We start from the raw sequence: 17,983 nt of genomic DNA, 5'->3' as shown, positions 1-17,983 counted from the left end.
CGGAACAAACAGGAGCCGTTTAGACCATGGAAGCTGCCCACACGCTTCATTGCCTACCATAGCCAAATACAAATCATGGGGTGTCCCAAAGCAAAGCTCTGAGGAGACAATGTACCAGTCTCCCTTGCGCCCCCTAGAGGGCCATATCACTGGTGCGGTCACTGTAACCCATAAAATAAAGAAAAAACAGAACCGATATTCCACACACGACTTATTTCAATATTTATTGGGTACAACTATAATAATAAATGACACGATTGGTTAAAAAAAGCAAAAAATTGGGAAATGCAAAAACACATGATGGTGACAGTATAGAACTGTGTGTCATATCAAAGGGGACTATTAGTAGCATTAAGGCAAACATGAAGCAAAATTGTGTGTGCCGTACAGAAAATGAAGTGAACTTTAGTAGCACAGAAGAGTCTCATTTTTATTTTCAGTGATTGAGCTTTATTTTTAACACATTGCATCATTCTGTCACAGCTGCCATTTTAAAACCACTCTGTCTGCCTGCGATTTTGATTAAGGAAATCGAAATCGCCAACGCAGGACATTTAGCATTTTGGGAGCATTTCCACGCTAATGAATTGTATCCCAAATGGCTTGCAAAGCACTATCACAAATCGCTAGCGATCGCGATAGCGTTTTGCGCTTTCTAGTGGCTTCCAGGCCTGAAGGCCCTTTTCCACTAGCAGTCGCTAGCGTTCACGCTGAACGCTAGCGATTGCTGAATCGCAGTTACCGGCGATTCCCCGACGTTTGTGGCCGCGATTTTGCTATGCACTGCATAGCAAATTCGCGGCAAATATCGCTCCGCCGCGCGTTCGCGTTCCCGTAAAAAACGAATCGCGGTAGTGGAAATGACCTACCGCGATTCCTATGTTAAAAAGCAAACCGTAGCGATTGTAAAATCGCTAGCGGTTTGCGTCTTTGCGATTCAGCCAGCGCAAACACGCTGGTGGAAAAGGTCCCTTAGACTGATACAATCTCTCTACCGGCCTATACAGTGGCTGCACTGCAGGTAGCACAATCTTGTGAGCAATTTTGCATCTTGTCAACTTTCTACTCTAGATTGGCCCTCAGCCTGTCCCTTTTTTGGGGGGAATTTGCCTGAGCTTTCATGGTCTGTCTGGAAAAATCATTTTGGGCAAGAATTCCACAAGATTAATGTCCGTAGCTTTTAAAGCGTAACTGTCAGGCTGCAAAAGCTAATTTAAACCTCTATTCTCCGGTGTTAAACTGTTTAGAAGGAAGCCAAAAATGCAATAGTGAAGTTAAAAATCTCTCTTACTGTGATGTGTGCTGAATAGCAAGGCTGTTATTCCCAAGCTCTGTAAGGAGGGCGGCAGGACGCATAACAGATACTGCAAAGCATTCTGGGGCTGCTTCTCCCCAGTGCACTACCTTGGGTCATCCCCTTCATTTCCCTATCACGCCCTAAGGCTGCTTCACAGGCTCATGTTACAGCAGCTTCTAACAGCAGCAGCCTAAACTCACAGCACTGAAAAATCACAGGGCATAGGTTCCGTTAGAGTATACTGCATAAGTCCGCTATTGTTCCTAGCCACATGGCTAATTAATATTCACTGCACAGTAGTGTTGTCCATTAGGATAGTTTTTGTGAGTGGAATCATCAGGAAGCAGGGAGGATATGACATCACAATTGGCTTCATAGGAGACAGACAAACATGGAACCTGCCATGAGCTGTCAGGAGCATCATTCTCTGCAAATCCTATATAAAAATTGTGTGAAATCCAAACGTGGACAGTGAAATGCATATGTAATGTAAGTAGAGCCAATATTTAGCTACTGATGTGTTTTTTTTCTCTGAGACCCTATACCTAACAGCTCCTCTTTAAGTGGACCCGAACTCTTGCACAGCACACAATGAAAGGTCTTCATTCCACGTATGATTGCTGTAGAAATTCACTGCTCTATGTTCTTTGTTAAGCCAGATCAAACATATTCAGGAAATGCTTTTGATAAAGAAAACCCTAAGAATCCCCCAAAAACAGATGGACTAGTCCAAAACTTGTCGGTTCTGTCAGATTTTAACTGCTTAGCTGTAGTGGTCCTTTACATTTCAGATTTTTTTAGCATCTCCATAAACTGTAAAGAAGATTCACACCCCCCCCCCCCCCCCCATTAAGGTTATAGAGAAAAGAAGAAGTTCTTCCTTTAGTTCCACTTTAATGAAGAAAATATGCAAACCGCTGTACAAAATGCGCCAGTGCGATATATATACGTAATGATAATGTCCGTTCATTTTAAATACAATTAGCTTTACATAATCAAATGAATGGATAATTTTGCCAACAGTGGCGGTAGGTTTCCTAGACTCAGCCGGCAAGGAGGGGGGTCCCCCTCCCAGACAATTCCGGTGTACAGGCATGCCGGCGATACCCGTTTACTATGGACCCCGATTATCACATTTCAGCCTCCTCCTCGGGAGTCGGGCTGTCCCTTGCCTACAATCGCTTTCTGCAGATCATCAGCCTCTAATTGGCCCATAAATTGTGGAAAAAAACAAAACATCCTGAGACGCCATCATCTAAAAGGAAGAAACGCTGAATTATAACTCGTCCACATTGCAAAATAAATTCAAAAAATCTGCCAATAACAATAAACGTTATGCAAATGTGTGCACATTAAGTGTGCTGTGTAAACAGAAAAAAAAACACTTTGCCGACAGTTTACTGTTAAATTACGGGCCGGGAGCCAGCTGGTTCTTACACCGCCATCCGCTTGTAACGTAGAATGCCATTTACCGCCATTACAGCCGGTCTGACCCGCAGGCTTGCCAATTCACTTGTGCCAGATCTTAACGAGATTTACGGCAGCCGCGTGAATGTGGAAAGAGAAAATTTCTCTACGTCCCGGGGTGACCCTCTCCACTATGACGCCCACTATTACGCAAACAATTTTCCTTCCCTACGCTAAACAGCGCCGAACGCTGGCATCCATATTGAGAGTTGTGGTTCATGGCAGGTAACAAAAAGCAACCTCAAAAGGACTTAAAGAGGAACTCCTGTGAAAATAATGTAATAAAGTGCTTCGTTTTTACAATAATTATGTATAAATGATTTAGTCAGCGTTTGCCCATTGTAAAATCTTTTAAACGCTTGATTTACATTCTGACATTTATCACATGGTGACATTTTTACTGCTGGCAGGTGATGTCAGTGAAAGTAGTTGCTGCTTGCTTTTTTGGCAGTTGGAAACAGCTGTAAACAGCTATTTCCCACAATGCAATGAGGTTCACAGGCAGGAAACTGCTACATGGTTCTCACAGTTTCCTGTGGGAGGGGTTTCACCACAATATCAGCCATACAGCGCCCCCTGATGATCCGTTTGTGAAAAGGAATAGATTTCTCATGGGAAAGGGAGAATCAGCTACTGATTGGGATGAAGTTCAATTCTTGGTCACAGTTTCGCTTTAAGAAACTGCACTTAAACTGAGTTTCTAGTTTTCACTCCACCATGATGTCACACAGCACCGTTATCCAATCACAGGTGGTGGATATAGAATTTCTCTCCAACTTTATAAATAAGCTTTATAAGGCAAGTGTAAGGGTGGGGCTTGTATATTACTCCATAAAATGTTTTTACTGATCTGTTTTACGTTACCTGATATTTGGATACAAGTCCATTTTAAAACTCATCTCTGTCCTTCAATTAAAACTACATTACCTGGAAATGTTCATTGTGGACCACATTACACCCCTGATGAAGAGGCCAACCCACGTCCCTGAAAAAAAAGTGCTAACCCATCCTCCTGAAGAAAAGGCCAAGTAACCCACAAGGAAAGGGAGGGCACAACACATTGAAAAAAAGCGCCAAAATAAGCCCCTGAAGAAAAAGCCAACCTATGCCCTGACAAAAAGGGCCAATCCACAGCCCCGACAAAGAGGGCCAATCCACAGCCTCGACAAAGAGGGCCAATCCACAGCCCCGACAAAGAGGGCCAATCCACAGCCCCGACAAAGAGGGCCAATCCACAGCCCCGACAAAGAGGGCCAATCCACAGCCCCGACAAAGAGGGCCAACCTACACACCCCTAACAAAAAGGGCCAACCTACACACCCCTAAAGAAAGGTACAACCCACGCCCCTAAAGGTACAACCCACGCCCCATAAGAAAGCCTCTGACAAAAGGGCCAACTCCCGCCTCAGACAAAAGGGCCAACTCCTGCCTCAGACAAAAGGGCCAACTCCTGCCTCTGACAAAAGGGCCAACTCCTGCCTCTGACAAAAGGGCCAACTCCTGCCTCTGACAAAAGGGCCAACTCCCGCCTTTGACAAAAGGGCCAACTCCTGCCTCTGACAAAAGGGCCAACTCCTGCCTCTGACAAAAGGGCCAACCCACGCCTCTGACAAAAGGGCCAACCCCCGCCTCTGACAAAAGGGCCAACCCCCGCCTCTGACAAAAGGGCCAACCCCCGCCTCTGACAAAAGGGCCAACCCCCGCCTCTGACAAAAGGGCCAACCCCCGCCTCTGACAAAAGGGCCAACCCACGCCTCTGACAAAAGGGCCAACTCACGATATGGTGCTTTCTTCCATTAGCAGAAGGAGGTTGGCACAGTGCAGACGATGTAACCACAGTCATTCATCTTTAAAGGGATCCCGAGGTGAGAGGGATATGGAGGCTGCCATATTTATTTCCTTTTAAATAACGCACACTGGCTGTCCTGCTGATCCTCTGCCTCTAATACTGTAAGCCACACCCCTGAACAAGCATGCGGATCGGATGTCTCTGACAAGATTAGCTGCACTCTTGTTTCAGGTGTGTGATTAGCGCTGTGTAATCTGACCATAAAGATCAGCAGCACTGCCAGGCAACTGGTATTGTTTACAAGGAAACACATGGCAGCTTTCATATGGGTCCTTTTTAATAAGAAATGCTGTTTTTATTTTCCATCACTAGTATTACTGGCTTGTACTGTTGGGGGAACTCTGTAAGATACATTTCCACTAATCCTTATGGCCAGCTGCCTCTTATTTTGCTCTCTTAAAGAGAAACTCCGACCAAGAATTGAACTTTATCCCAATCAGTAGCTGATACCCCCTTTTACATGAGAAATCTATTCCTTTTCACAAACAGACCATCAGGGGGCGCTGTATGGCTGATATTGTGGTGAAACCCCTCCCACAAGAAAAGTACGTACTCCTGACAGTTTCCTGTCTGTGTACGTTGCTGCATTGTGGTAAATAGCTGTTTACAGCTGTTTCCAACTGCCAAAAAAAGCAAGCAGCAGCTACATCACCTTCCAGCAGTAAAAATGTCACCATGTAATAATTGTCAGAATGTAAATCAGGGATATAAAAGATTTTACAATGGGCAAACACCGACTAAATCTTTTATGCATAATTATTGTAAAGAGGACGCACTTTTTTTATTACATTATTGTCACTGGAGTTCCTCTCAATACCACTCTTGGGCTGATCACAGGAGGTGAATTACATCAGTACCAACAAATGAGAACCCAGATAAAGCTAAAGGGGGGTCCTCTTGACCGGCTTCCTTCAGAGGCTGTAATAAAATGTCAGACAGAATAACACAGTGTTTGCGCAGATCTGCAGGAAACAGTAACAGCCTACAACCTATCACTTCTCCCCAAGCACTATTGGCTGGACGCTCTGCCTGGCTAATTCTGGTGAGCTCCCGGCTGGCTCTCCCCTCCTATCACAGCAGCTCATGGAGAGGAGGCGGGACCAGCCAGAAGTGCAGTGAATACTAATTACGTGGCGTGATGCACAAATTTGCAGCTAGGGGGCAGCATTGCAGTTCATGCAGATGATCCTTCTCCAACTTTCTCCTGATCTGCTGCTGCCGACATACGGGACAGGAAGCGAGCTGCAAGTTTCTGGTTCCTTCTTTCAAAAAAATCACGATCTTGGAAATTTTGCCACAATTTTAATGCAAGTCCATGTGAGCATTTAAAAAAACTAAAACTTAATGATCCAAAAAACGTTCTGTGGTGTGTCTCCAGTGGTGGGGCTGGGAGTATATAGGCTCTAAATTTAAAGGAAACCTGAGATGAAAGCAGTCTCCAGTTTTACACTCACCTGGGGCTTCCTCCAGCCCTCCTGAGGTCGCTCGGTTCCTCGCCGTCTCCCCACTCTGCACCTAGCCTCTGCATGACGGCCTGGACGATACACACTTTGTCGTACGTGCGTGGCTGGGATTGTTTTCTGCTGTCAATTTGAAGACTTGGAAGCCCTGGGCAATTGCCCAGTTTGCCCCTGTGGAAGCGCCGGCCCTGTATTTGCCTTTCCCGCCCCACCTGGCTAATTCTTCATGGCACCTGACTGGAAAAAATATCTAGGGAGAACACTGCAGTCCCAGCTCTGTGAGCGGAGTCACACTATAAACCAACGAATGCCAATCAGAAAACGGCACAGAGCATCTAAATCAATCACAGCAACAAGCGCCGAGGTCTTTATGTGCCAATCCTACGAGAAACGATTACCATTCCGCTACTGCTACGAAAGAGAAACAAAGTCGGAACATATTCCATCTGTACTTATCATATCAGCCTCATTGTCTGCGTTCTTCAGGTCTGCGTACTCTGACACATTTACATTTAAATAACCTCGCTGCATCGGAGGGGAAACGAGCGAGAAGGAGAGCGGGGGGGGGGGGGGGGATTTACTGAAGCTGCTGGTGCATGGGGAGAGCGATGTGCACTGGGGGAGGGGAAATGAGTGTGTGGGGGGGGGGGAGGGGGGAGGGAGTTACTGAAGCTGCTGGTGCATGGGGAGAGCGATGTGCACTGGGGGAGGGGAAATGAGTGTGTGTGGGGGGGGAGGGGGAAGGGAGTTACTGAAGCTGCTGGTGCATGGGGAGAGCGATGTGCACTTAGGGAGGGGAAATGAGTGTGTGTGGGGGGGGGAGGGAGTTACTGGAGCTGCTGGTGCATGGGCAGAGCGATGTGCACCCGGGAGAGGGGAAATTAGGAGGAGGGAAAGCGGGGTGCGGAGGGGAGTTACTGCAGCTGCTGGTGCATGGGCAATGAACATCTTGTGGATAAGTTGCCCGACCGGTTTGGGCAGTGATCTGCACTGGCGGAGTGGAAATGAGAGAGAGGGAGAACAGGGTGTGGAGGAGACTTACTCGAGTTGTTGGTGCATGGGGAGAGCAATCTGCTCTGGGACGTTTATGAACCTCTCACTGATGGGCAGCCCGACTGGTTTGGGCACAGCGATCTGCACGGGCAGAGAGGAAACGAGTGGGAGGGTGATTGGGGTGCAGAGGGTACTTACTGGGGAGGGTGATTGGGGTGCAGAGGGTACTTACTGGAGCTGTTGGTGCATGGGGAGAGCGATCTGCGCCGGGACGTTTATGAACCTCTCGCTGATGAGCAGCCCGACTGGTTTGGAGTTGTCCCGTAATATTTTATCCAGCTGTTCCACGGTGCTCTGATCGCAGGAAGTCTCACAGCGGCTCAACACCAGCTCTCTCACTTCCTCTACACACGGGGTGTCCTGAAAGAGCAATGTAAAAAGAATGATAATTTTAAAGCTCTGGTGCATGCTTCAAATTTTGCATATAATGTAATATCTTAATTTGCACTGCACATAAACCTTTATTTGGGTACAGACTGTGGAGGGTGGGCGGAGAACGTGAAATAGAAGTTACAACCCTTTAGGGAGGAGCTTTTCTGCAATAAACTGGTGCACCAGGTAATTTATACTTTATTCTTCATAAAAATGTCTACATTAAAAGGACCGCTATAGCAAAAAGTAAGCAGTTGAAATCTGACAGAACCGACAGGTTTTGAACTAGTCCATCTCCTAATAGGTGATTCTCAGTTTTGTTTTCAAAAGCACTTCTTGAACTGCAGTTGTTAAAGGATACCAGAACTGAAATGTGACATAATGACAGACATGTGTATGTACAGTGCCTAGTACACAAATAACTATGCTGTGTTCCTTTTTTTTCTTTCTCTGCCTGAAAGCGTTAAATATCAGGTATGCAAGTGGCTGACTCAGTCCTGACTCAGACAGGAAGTGGCTACAATGTGACTCTCACTGGTAAGAAATTTCCCTTTTTTACCACTTTCTTGCTCTCAGAAGCCATTTTCTGCTAGGAAAGTGTTTTATAGTTGGAATGTCTTATCAGTGAGGGTCACACTGTAGTCACTTCCTGTCTGAGTCAGGACTGAGTCAGCCACTTACATACCTGATATTTAATTCTTTCAGGCAGAGAAAGAAAAAAAAAAAAAGAAACAGCATAGTTATTTGTGTGCTAATGTAGCATGAACTAATTCCCGCAGGACGACTGCTTTGCGGTATTGGTTTTTTGACCCTGCATAGTTTGGCATGCGAAAGCAAATGCATATTTGCATGAGCATTGCCTCATAAAAAGCCAATTAGGCCGGATTTGCAAAGCCAGACTTGCTAGGGTTAAACTTGGTGTTTGAGCATGCATACATTTTCTCATGGAAAGCATTGTTTTTTGTGTGCTAGGCACTGTACATACCCATGTCTATCTCATCATGTCATATGTCACTTCGGGTATACTTTAAAAGGCTGATATAGAATTTGCCAATATATTCCACATTTTAATCGCTCTTAATGTAAAGAACGCTTTCCTAAATATATGGCTTAACCTCCTTGGCGGTAACCCCGTGTGTGACACGGGGTAAGCCGCCGGAGGGTGCCGCTCAGGCCCTGCTGGGCCGATTTACATAATTTTTTTTTTGCTGGACGCAGCTAGCACTTTGCTAGCTGCGCCAGCACCTCGATCGCCGCCGCCGCGCGCCCGATCGCCGCTATCCGGTGCGGCGCGTGCCCCCCCCCCCCCCAGACCCCGAGCGCTGCCTGGCCAATCAGTGCCAGGCAGCGCCGAGGGGTGGATCGGGTCTCCCAATGACGTCCCGGCCTCGCTGACTTCATCCCGCCCCGTCGCCATGGCGACGGGGGAAGCCCTCCAGGAAATCCCGTTCTTTGAACGGGATTTCCTGATCGGTGATCGCCGAAGGCGATCGAAGCGGGCGGGGGGATGCCGCTGAGCAGCGGCTATCATGTAGCGAGCCCTCGGCTCGCTACATGATTAAAAAAAAAAAAATTTTAAAAACTGCTGCGCTTCCCCCTGGCGGTATTTTTCATACCGCCAAGGGGGTTAAACGTTTTTTTTCCTCCATGCACAGATCACGTAATCCAAGCTTTTATATTGCCCTCTGATGTATTTATACATGTTCATTAGATCCCCTCTAAGGCGTCTTTTCTCTAGACTAAATAAACCCAGTTTATCTATCCCTTTCTCAGTAAGTGAGACCTTCCATCCCTCATTCCATCAGCTGGGACATCTTATTACTACGGATGGTCAGTGAGATGCTAAAAAGGACAGATCGGAGCACATTTTATGCAGCTTGAAAATTGACCAATCAAAATACAGCAGCTGCTGCGTCCAATTGGTCCATTGCATAGCTGCATACATTTACATAAAATCTGCATCCATTCGGAACGATTAGGATCTCAATGAGCGTTACTTTAATAAATCTTCCTTTCAGGCCAGAAATGAAGGTGCCGCCATCAGATCCCATCGGGACTCACCTGCCTCTCTGTCAGGTTCAAAAGACTGATGAAGCCAAAGATGTGATCCTCGTTGTCGCCATCGTCATCGCTGTCCTCTGCGCCTTCAGCTTGCTGTGATAGAGGAGGGAGGGGGAGGAGTCAGGATTTATATACAGATATTGCAAAGATCGTCAGCACACCATTAATCAAAAGCACATAAAATTTATTGTGCCAGTTTCCACAAGATGGACCAACAATTGTTTCGGGGCCACGCAGGGTCCCCCTTTATCAAGGCATGTGGTTTATATACAGAGACATTATCAGGTGGTGGAGGTAATGGGGGGGGGGAATGGGAGGGGGAGGAGTCAGGATTTATATACAGAGACATTAGCAGTAGGTGGTGGAGGTAATGGGGGGGGGGGGGGGGAGGGGGAGGAGTCAGGATTTATATACAGAGACATTATCAGTAGGTGGTGTAGATAAGGGGGGCGGGGGGGATGGGAGGAGTCAGGCTTTATATATAGAGACATCAGTAGATGGTGAGGATAAGCGGGGAGGGGATAATGGGAGGGGGAGGAGTCAGGATTTATATACAGAGACATTATCAGTAGGTGGTGGAGATAAGGGGGGGGAGGAGTCAGGATTTATATACAGAGACATTATCAGTAGGTGGTGTAGATAAGGGGGGTGGGGGGGAGGAGTCAGGATTTATATACAGATACATTATCAATAGGTGGTGGAGGTAATGGGGGCAGTGGGAGGGGGAGGAGTCAGGATTTATATACAGATACATTATTAGTAGGTGGTGAAGATAACGGGGAAGGGGGGTAATTGGAGGAGTCAGGATTTATATACAGAGACATCAGTAGGTGGTGGAGGTAAGGGGGGTGGGGGAATGGGAGGAGTCAGGATTTATACACAGAGACATAAGTAAGTGGTGGAGGTAAGGGGGGGATGGGAGGGGGAGGAGTCAGGATTTATATACAGATGCAATATCAGTAGGTGGTGGAGGTAAGGGGAGGAATGGGAGGAGTCAGGATTTATATACAGAGACATTATCAGTAGGTGGTGGAGGTAAGGGGGCGGGGGGATGGGAGAGGGAGGAGTCAGGATTTATATACAGAGACATCAGTAGGTGGTGGAGGTAAGGGGGCGGAGGAATGGGAGGAGTCAGGATTTATATACAGAGACATTATGAGTAGGTGGTGAAGGTATAGGATGGGGGTTGTCAGAATTTATACATGGAGAAATGATCAGGGAGGACATATACACTTAGGGGGTGGCAGCGGGACAATTTCCAATAGATTTCAGAAATCGGTGTGCAATGTATGAGCAGGAAATATATCCCTCTCAGATCAGATTGCACTAGAATGCGATCTATCTAATGGTAGATCTGGTGGGAGATTGAATAATGTATCACCGCCTACAAAAGTAGAGGACTTCGCTTTCTGCTACCATGGATTGGCATTCGATTAGCTACATACTAGCAACTACTCGGAGAGTTAACTAAAGCACCTGTGGGGGTGGGTGAGGGAGGGTAAACTTACGCATGCTGCCATCTGATCCGATGCGTCCCACGTCGCTTACACGTCACTACCACACTTCCTGCTTCCTGGGTGAAGGAGGAAGTGTAGTAGTGACGTGGACGTGACTTGGAACGCAACGCGGGACACATAGGATCAGATGGCAGCATGCGCAAGTTAACCCTCCTTCGCCCGCCCCCACAGGTGCTTTAATTAACTCTGAGTAGTTTTGAGTATGTACCTACTCGAAAAGCGCATCCCTGTCTGCTACCAACTCAATACACAAGGCTAGGGGCTCCGCCTCTGACACAGGAGACCAGGGTTCAAATCTCGGCTCTTCCTGTTCAGTAAGCCAGCACCTATTCAGTAGGAGACCTTGGGCAAGTCTCCCTAACACTGCTACTGCCTATAGAGCGCACCCTAATGGCTCTAGCAGAGTCCAACAGGAGAAAAACTCTTCTCTACTACAGTAGCAAAGCACAACATTTCTGTTTCCACAATTTGCCACTGTAATTGAAAAAACTGGGAGACCAAAAACCATATCCTTAATGGTGCGCCACTACACCAATAATATAACCGTGTGAGAACAAGGATACAACGATACATAGCAGAAAATAATTTTTGAAGAGACAAAAAAGTTTCAAGATGATCTTAAATTTTAATGTATCAAAAAGTTCTTAAAAAAAGAGTTCACAAATCTTCAAATGGATTCATCTTTGTAAACAACATCCCATTATTACATACAGAAAACATATGATGAAGTATGCAATCGTTTAGAAAGGCGACAACGTCGGAAAAACCTTCAGGCCTTCACAAACAATTGTAATAATCTGTAATGTGCAGGACAAAAATATAGGATGGGTACCATCTGGGCAAAATCAAGCCAGAAAACACCACTTAGACTACCATTGGACACAGCACACAGGCAAGGTGGACCAGGAGAGAGTGGTCCATCTGTATCTAATAATGGGATGTGGTTTACAAACATGAATCCATTTGAAGATTTGTGATCTTTTTGATACTTAAGAATTTAAAGCGGAACTGTCATTATAAAATAAAACACGTTTCACTTACCTGGGGCTTCCCCAAGCCCCCAGCAGCCATGCTGTCCCACGCCGCTTCTCGACGAGCCTCCGTTCTCCCGCCGCCAGCTACTTTCGGTTTCGCCATCGGGCCACTGCGCGGCTCTGGCCACGCGTATCCTTTCTTCGCGTTCCCCGCTATTGCAGAGCATCGACTTACAAGTGGAGGTACGGGATCGAGCGGCGGCGGGGGAAAGGAGACTCGTGGAGATTCGGCGCGGGACAGGACAGCTGCTGGGGGCTTGGGGAAGCCCCAGGCAAGTGAAACAATGGCCTCAATTCACTAAGATCATGCTGGAGATAATAAGGCAAGAGAAAAACTTACCTCACACAGTAAGAGAGTAATCTTATCTCTTCATTCCTTAAGTTACCTCCTCTGTAGTTAATTTACCTCCTCTGTAGTTATTTTACCTCCTCTGTAGTTAATTTACCTCCTCTGTAGTTAATTTCACATGCAGTTAATTAACAGCCTGTCTTTAAAGTGAACCAGAGACGAAGCACCCTTGTGTATTTTACCATAGAAATCAGTGGGAACATTAGAGAAAACATTTACCCTGCTCTCTGTTCCATCCTCACTGCTAAAAGTGTCTGTTATCTAGCTGAGATAAGAATCCCGGACTGAGCATTGATTCTGGCTTTGCTATAATGACTCAGCTATAATGATTCCTGAGCAAAGCCAGCAGGGGGCAGGCTTGGACTTGAAGACAGCAAAGAACACAGTCTCAGCTATAATTATTCTGTAGCAAAGCCAGACCGACTGCTTAGTCGGGATTCTTATCTTAGAGGTGATAACAGGCAAATTAAACAGAGAACAATGTAACAAAGAGCAGATTAGGTGTTTACTGTCATGTTCCCACTGATTTATAAGGTAAAATACATGAGGTTGCTTCATCTCTGGTTCTCTTTAACTCTGGAGTTATTTTAAGGATTGGAGAGTTAACTTAAAGACAGAAGAGTTAACTTTAGGCTTGCCTGAGGTAAAAGGTTTCCTGAATACTACATGCCTTATCACCATGGTAACAACTCTAGAAGAGTTATTAAAGACAGGAGATAAGCTTAGTGAATTGAGGCCAATGTGTTTAATTTTATATCTACAGTTCCGCTTTAAGATCATCTTGAAACTTTTGTCTCTTCAAAAATATTTTCTGCTATAGATCCTTGTTCTCACATGGTTCCAAAATGTGCCAGTCAAACCAGCAGGCGGTGCTTCAAAAACAAACAAACCCCAAAACGTTAATTTGTAATATTTTCTATGTTCTTTATTCATCATTCCTAAGTCTTTCTCAATGGATGCATTTTGGAATGTTTGCTTCTTTCTAGTCCATTTAATTTTTCCGCAGTTGAGAATTCGGCGAGGCAATGTAACACACAGGACATTCGCTGCCTCGTCTTCTGATAGATGACAATTATCGCACAGGTATCGGTGGAAAAAAGAACAATTTCCAAAAAGTACTGAAAAACCTGTGACTTTACGGCCCAATTACCTGCAAATGTGTGCGTTTTTATGATAGATAAAGTGCAGAGGACAGCATGGAAACACGACCACAGGGGTCTAGAAGGTAGACCCCAGGTAAAAGTGAATCTAAAGCGTAAGACATATGGAGGCCGCCATATTTATTTCTTTTTAAACAATACTAGTTGCCTGGAAGTCCTGCTGATTTTTCTGATCAGCAGTGTCTGAATCACACACCCGAAACAAGCAGGCTGCTCATCTACTCGCACTTCAGTCAGAGCACCTGATCTGCTGCATGCTTGTTCAGGGGCTATGGCTAAAAGTATTACAGTCAGGGGATCAGCAGGGCAGCCAGGCAATCTGCACTGTTTGCCATTTGTCAATGATTCAGTCAATGTTAGCACTTTGTAAAATCTTCTGACCCAGATTTGGGCTCAGTCCACGCTACCACAGATTCATGCTGTGTATGGTGACACTGATGTGATGTCACTGTCACAAACCCATCGTTCAGAGTGTCTCTGTTATCAGACATTTTATACAGAGCCTTCCCATTAGGGCTAGTCTGACTTCTGCATGGCATTTGGAGAAATTGCTCAGGACGGGACTTTGCATCTGCCACCGCATCGTACACAGGATAGAAGAACATTCATTATTATTCAGGACAGTTACATGAGTTATTCTGGCTTCAGCATCATAACCACTTCCTAAATCTATGGTATTTATATTGTTATGTAAGCCTGCCCTCCCAGTAATGTATAGCCTAATCTATGATGTCACACAGCCTTCTGCCCCGGAGGACTCTGGGAGATCAGGTGACATTATTCCTCACGTCACAGAGGGGGAAAAACTTTCTACAGTGATTCGCCAGCGGTAGAGAGCAAGACAGAATATTAAATAGTAATAATTCACTATCATGATAAATACGGTACCTTAATGACGCTTCCTATGTGATTCTGCTGAATGATCAGATCTGCCATTTCTGTGATGTTCACGTGAGCTTTCAGAAAGAGCTGTCAAATGAAAACACAAACAAAACCAGGTTAGTATTACCATATATGGTTAGATTTAATGCGGACCTGAACTCAGAACGTCCTCTCTGCTCTAAAAGATAAGCAACAGCATAATAACCTTTACAGAAAAACATTTCTTTGTTACAGATGATACAAATCCTGCCATAAATCTGCAGTGTGTCTACTTCCTGCTTTCATGGAAACAGACATAGGGTTAACATCCCGTGTTAACAAATTAGCTGCTCTGCTGTAACAGAGGAGATCCCTGAGCTGATACAGCTGAGAGATCAAATTACAACTTGCGATTAGCCACAGAGGGGGGGATTAGACAGGCTAAACTCTCTAAATACATACACGATGCATTTCTCTCTGTTTTCCTTCTGTCCTGTGCAAGAGTTCAGGTCCACTTTAAAGTGACACTGAAGCGGAAAAAATGATATAATTAATTGGTTGTGTAGTACGGATAATTAATAAAACTTTAGTAGCAAAGAAAATAGTCTCATTTTTATGTTCAGTTATACAGTTGTTGTTTTTTAGAACATTGCATTATTCTCTAATATTTGCAGTTTACACATTACACTCAGCATTGTACATTATTTCACAGAGCAGGCTAATGACCTTCTGAACTTCCCTCATCAGAAAAACAAAATACAGTGTCTGACAGTTGAGATAACAAGCTTCAGAAGACAGAGCTCTCTGCTACCTTTCAGTCAGAGAGTTCAGTGAAGCTTTTTTGCATAGATAACAACAGATATCTGCGCTGCTAATGTTCTATTTCTTAGCTGTTGTACTACACATACAAATCATTATATTATAAGTTCATTTTCACTTCAGATTCCCTTTAAAGGACTTACGAGGCGAAAGTAAGAAAAAAAGTTAATCACCTGCCTCACCTTTTAAGGCACGGAGGACGCCGTCCGCGCCCTCCGTGTCGATCCGCCGGGTCCTCCCGCACGTTAGCCCCCCGGGCCGGCTGCCTCTCGTAAAATGGCCGCTTGCTACGCTACGTAGCATGGATTGGGGGGGGGGTTGGCCCTAGAGCTGCGCAGCCGCACCAGCGGCTATGCGGACTGCGCAGCCGCAGCCACAGCAAGCGGCCATTTTACGAGAGGCAAGAGAGCTTGACCCGGGCCGTGGGGCTAATGAGCGGGGGGACCCGGCGGATCGGCGCGGAGGGTGCGGACGGCGCCCTCCGTGCCTTAAAAGGTGAGGCAGGTGATTAAATTTTTTTCTTACTTTCACCTCGTAAGTCCTTTAAAGAGACTCCGTAACAAAAATTGCATCCTGTTTTTTATCATCCTACAAGTTCCAAAAGCTATTCTAATGTGTTCTGGCTTACTGCAGCACATTCTACTATCACCATCTCTGTAATAAATCAACTTATCTCTCTCTTGTCAGACTTGTCAGGCCTGTGTCTGGAAGGCTGCCAAGTTCCTCAGTGTTGTGGTTCTGCTATGAACTCCCCCCTCCAGGCCCCTCTCTGCACACTGCCTGTGTGTTATTTAGATTAGTGCAGCTTCTCTCTGCTCTATTATCTTTTACAAGCTGGATAAATCCTCCTCTGAGCTGGCTGGGCTTTCACATACTGAGGAATTACATAGGGGCAGAGCTGTCTGCACTCTGCAGTAAGAAACAGCCTGACACTTCAGTGGAAGATAGCTGCAGGGGGAAAGAAACACACAAATGATCTCTTGAGATTCAAAAGGAAGGGTGTATACAGCCTGCTTGTGTATGGATGTATTTTCTATGTGTGGACATACTGTACATCAACCTACTTCCTGTTTTGGTGGCCATTTTGTTTGTTTATAAACAAACTTTTTAAAACTGTTTTTAACCACTTTTAATGCGGCGAGGAGCGGCGAAATTGTGACAGAGGGTAATAGGAGATGTCCCCTAACGCACTGGTATGTTTACTTTTGTGTGATTTTAACAATACAGATTCTCTTTAAAGCCCAAGAAAATAGTCAGCCAGGTCGGATATTTTCATAAACACAATTGGTAATCTGACTAATTAATAAATTATTATAACTTTTATTGAGATTCCTTTAAAAATCTGTCAAGCTCTGATAATCCTATAAAGAAATACATTCAAGGGGTAGGGGAGCAAATACGTAAATACGTATTAGTGATCCACAGGCATGAGTATTGCTTCTGCTCAAGGCATCAACCCCTCACTCACTTGCTAAATGGTACTAATGATTACATCAAAAAACACCACCACCAACCCAACATATTTCACCCCTCAAATGGGGGGCAGCGGCTGACAGAGCCGAAAGGCTGTTTGTTGTTTTCTTGTTTGAAATGCATATTTAATGTACTTATTTAGCTGGCCCCTTTTCTCTGACGTAGCCCCCCATTTGACCGCCCAATAGAGACAGATAATAGGCTTCAGGCCTGGAACCAACTAGAGCGGGTTTTTTTAAAGCGTTTAGGGAGCAGTTTAAAGAGAAACTCCGACCAAGAATTGAACTTTATCCCAATCAGTAGCTGATACCCACTTTTACATGAAAAATATAATGATTTTCACAAACAGACCATCAGGGGGCGCTGTATGACTGATTTTGTGCTGAAACCCCTCCCACAAGAGGCTCTGGTACCGTACGGTACTCTGGGCAAACTGCCACAATGTAACAATGACACACACAGGAAATGGCTGTTTATAGCTGTCTGTTAAAGCCAGAACAGCTACATAATCTGCCCACAGTAACAATGTCACCATGTAATACATGTCAGAATGTGAATCTGGGAGAGGAAAGATTTTACAATGAGCAAACTCTGACTAAATCATGTATACATAATTATTGTAAAAATTAAGCACCTTTTTATATTAAATTATTTTCACTGGAGTTCCTCTTTAAATCCCTAGCGATATCCCTAAACGCTCAGCCAATGTGAATGGACGGGACAGATTCCACTAGATGGATTGCTATTAAAGGAGATCTGTAGTGAGAGGTATATGGAGGCTGCCATAATCTTTGTATGTGTCAGGGTGGTGCAACTAAATATTTTGAACTAAAAAAAAAAAAGTTTGGTTTGGGTCCGCTTTAAGCAATACCAGTTGCCTGGCTATCCAGCTAATCCTCTGCCTCTAATACATTCAGCCATAGGCCCTGAACAAGCATGCAGTAGATCAGGTGTTTCTGACAATTTTGACAGATATGACAAGATTAGCCACATGCTTGTTCCTGGTGTGATTCAGACACTTCTTCAGCCAAATAGCTCAGCAGGGCTGCCAGGCAACTGATACTGCGTAAAAGAAAATAAATATGGCAGCAGTATATGGGCCTGATTCACAAAGCGGTGCAAACACTTTGCACGCCTGTGAAAAGCCCTTTATCACGCCTAAACTTAGATTAGGCGTGATCTGAAGGAATTCACGCGAACTCCCGCGCGCA

General features: G+C 45.2%; 1 protein-coding gene across 1 annotated transcript in view; it reads right to left on the bottom strand.

The window, feature by feature from the left end:
• Positions 1–17,983, bottom strand: part of BCCIP (BRCA2 and CDKN1A interacting protein) — a 29,263-nt gene that overhangs the window by 6,108 nt on the left and 5,172 nt on the right. Inside the window, exons 3-5 of the mRNA XM_068255729.1 lie at positions 14,508–14,588; positions 9,560–9,652; positions 7,299–7,486 (exon numbers count right to left, since the gene is read on the bottom strand). Of these exons, the coding sequence (XP_068111830.1) occupies positions 7,299–7,486; positions 9,560–9,652; positions 14,508–14,588 (362 nt within the window). The remainder of the gene's footprint in view (positions 1–7,298; positions 7,487–9,559; positions 9,653–14,507; positions 14,589–17,983) is intronic.

The sequence above is a fragment of the Hyperolius riggenbachi genome, chromosome 10 (assembly GCF_040937935.1).
Source record: "Hyperolius riggenbachi isolate aHypRig1 chromosome 10, aHypRig1.pri, whole genome shotgun sequence".
Classification (NCBI taxonomy): domain Eukaryota; kingdom Metazoa; phylum Chordata; class Amphibia; order Anura; family Hyperoliidae; genus Hyperolius; species Hyperolius riggenbachi.
Note: the sequence above shows the minus strand (reverse complement) of the source record. Positions and strands in the feature narration are given on the sequence as shown.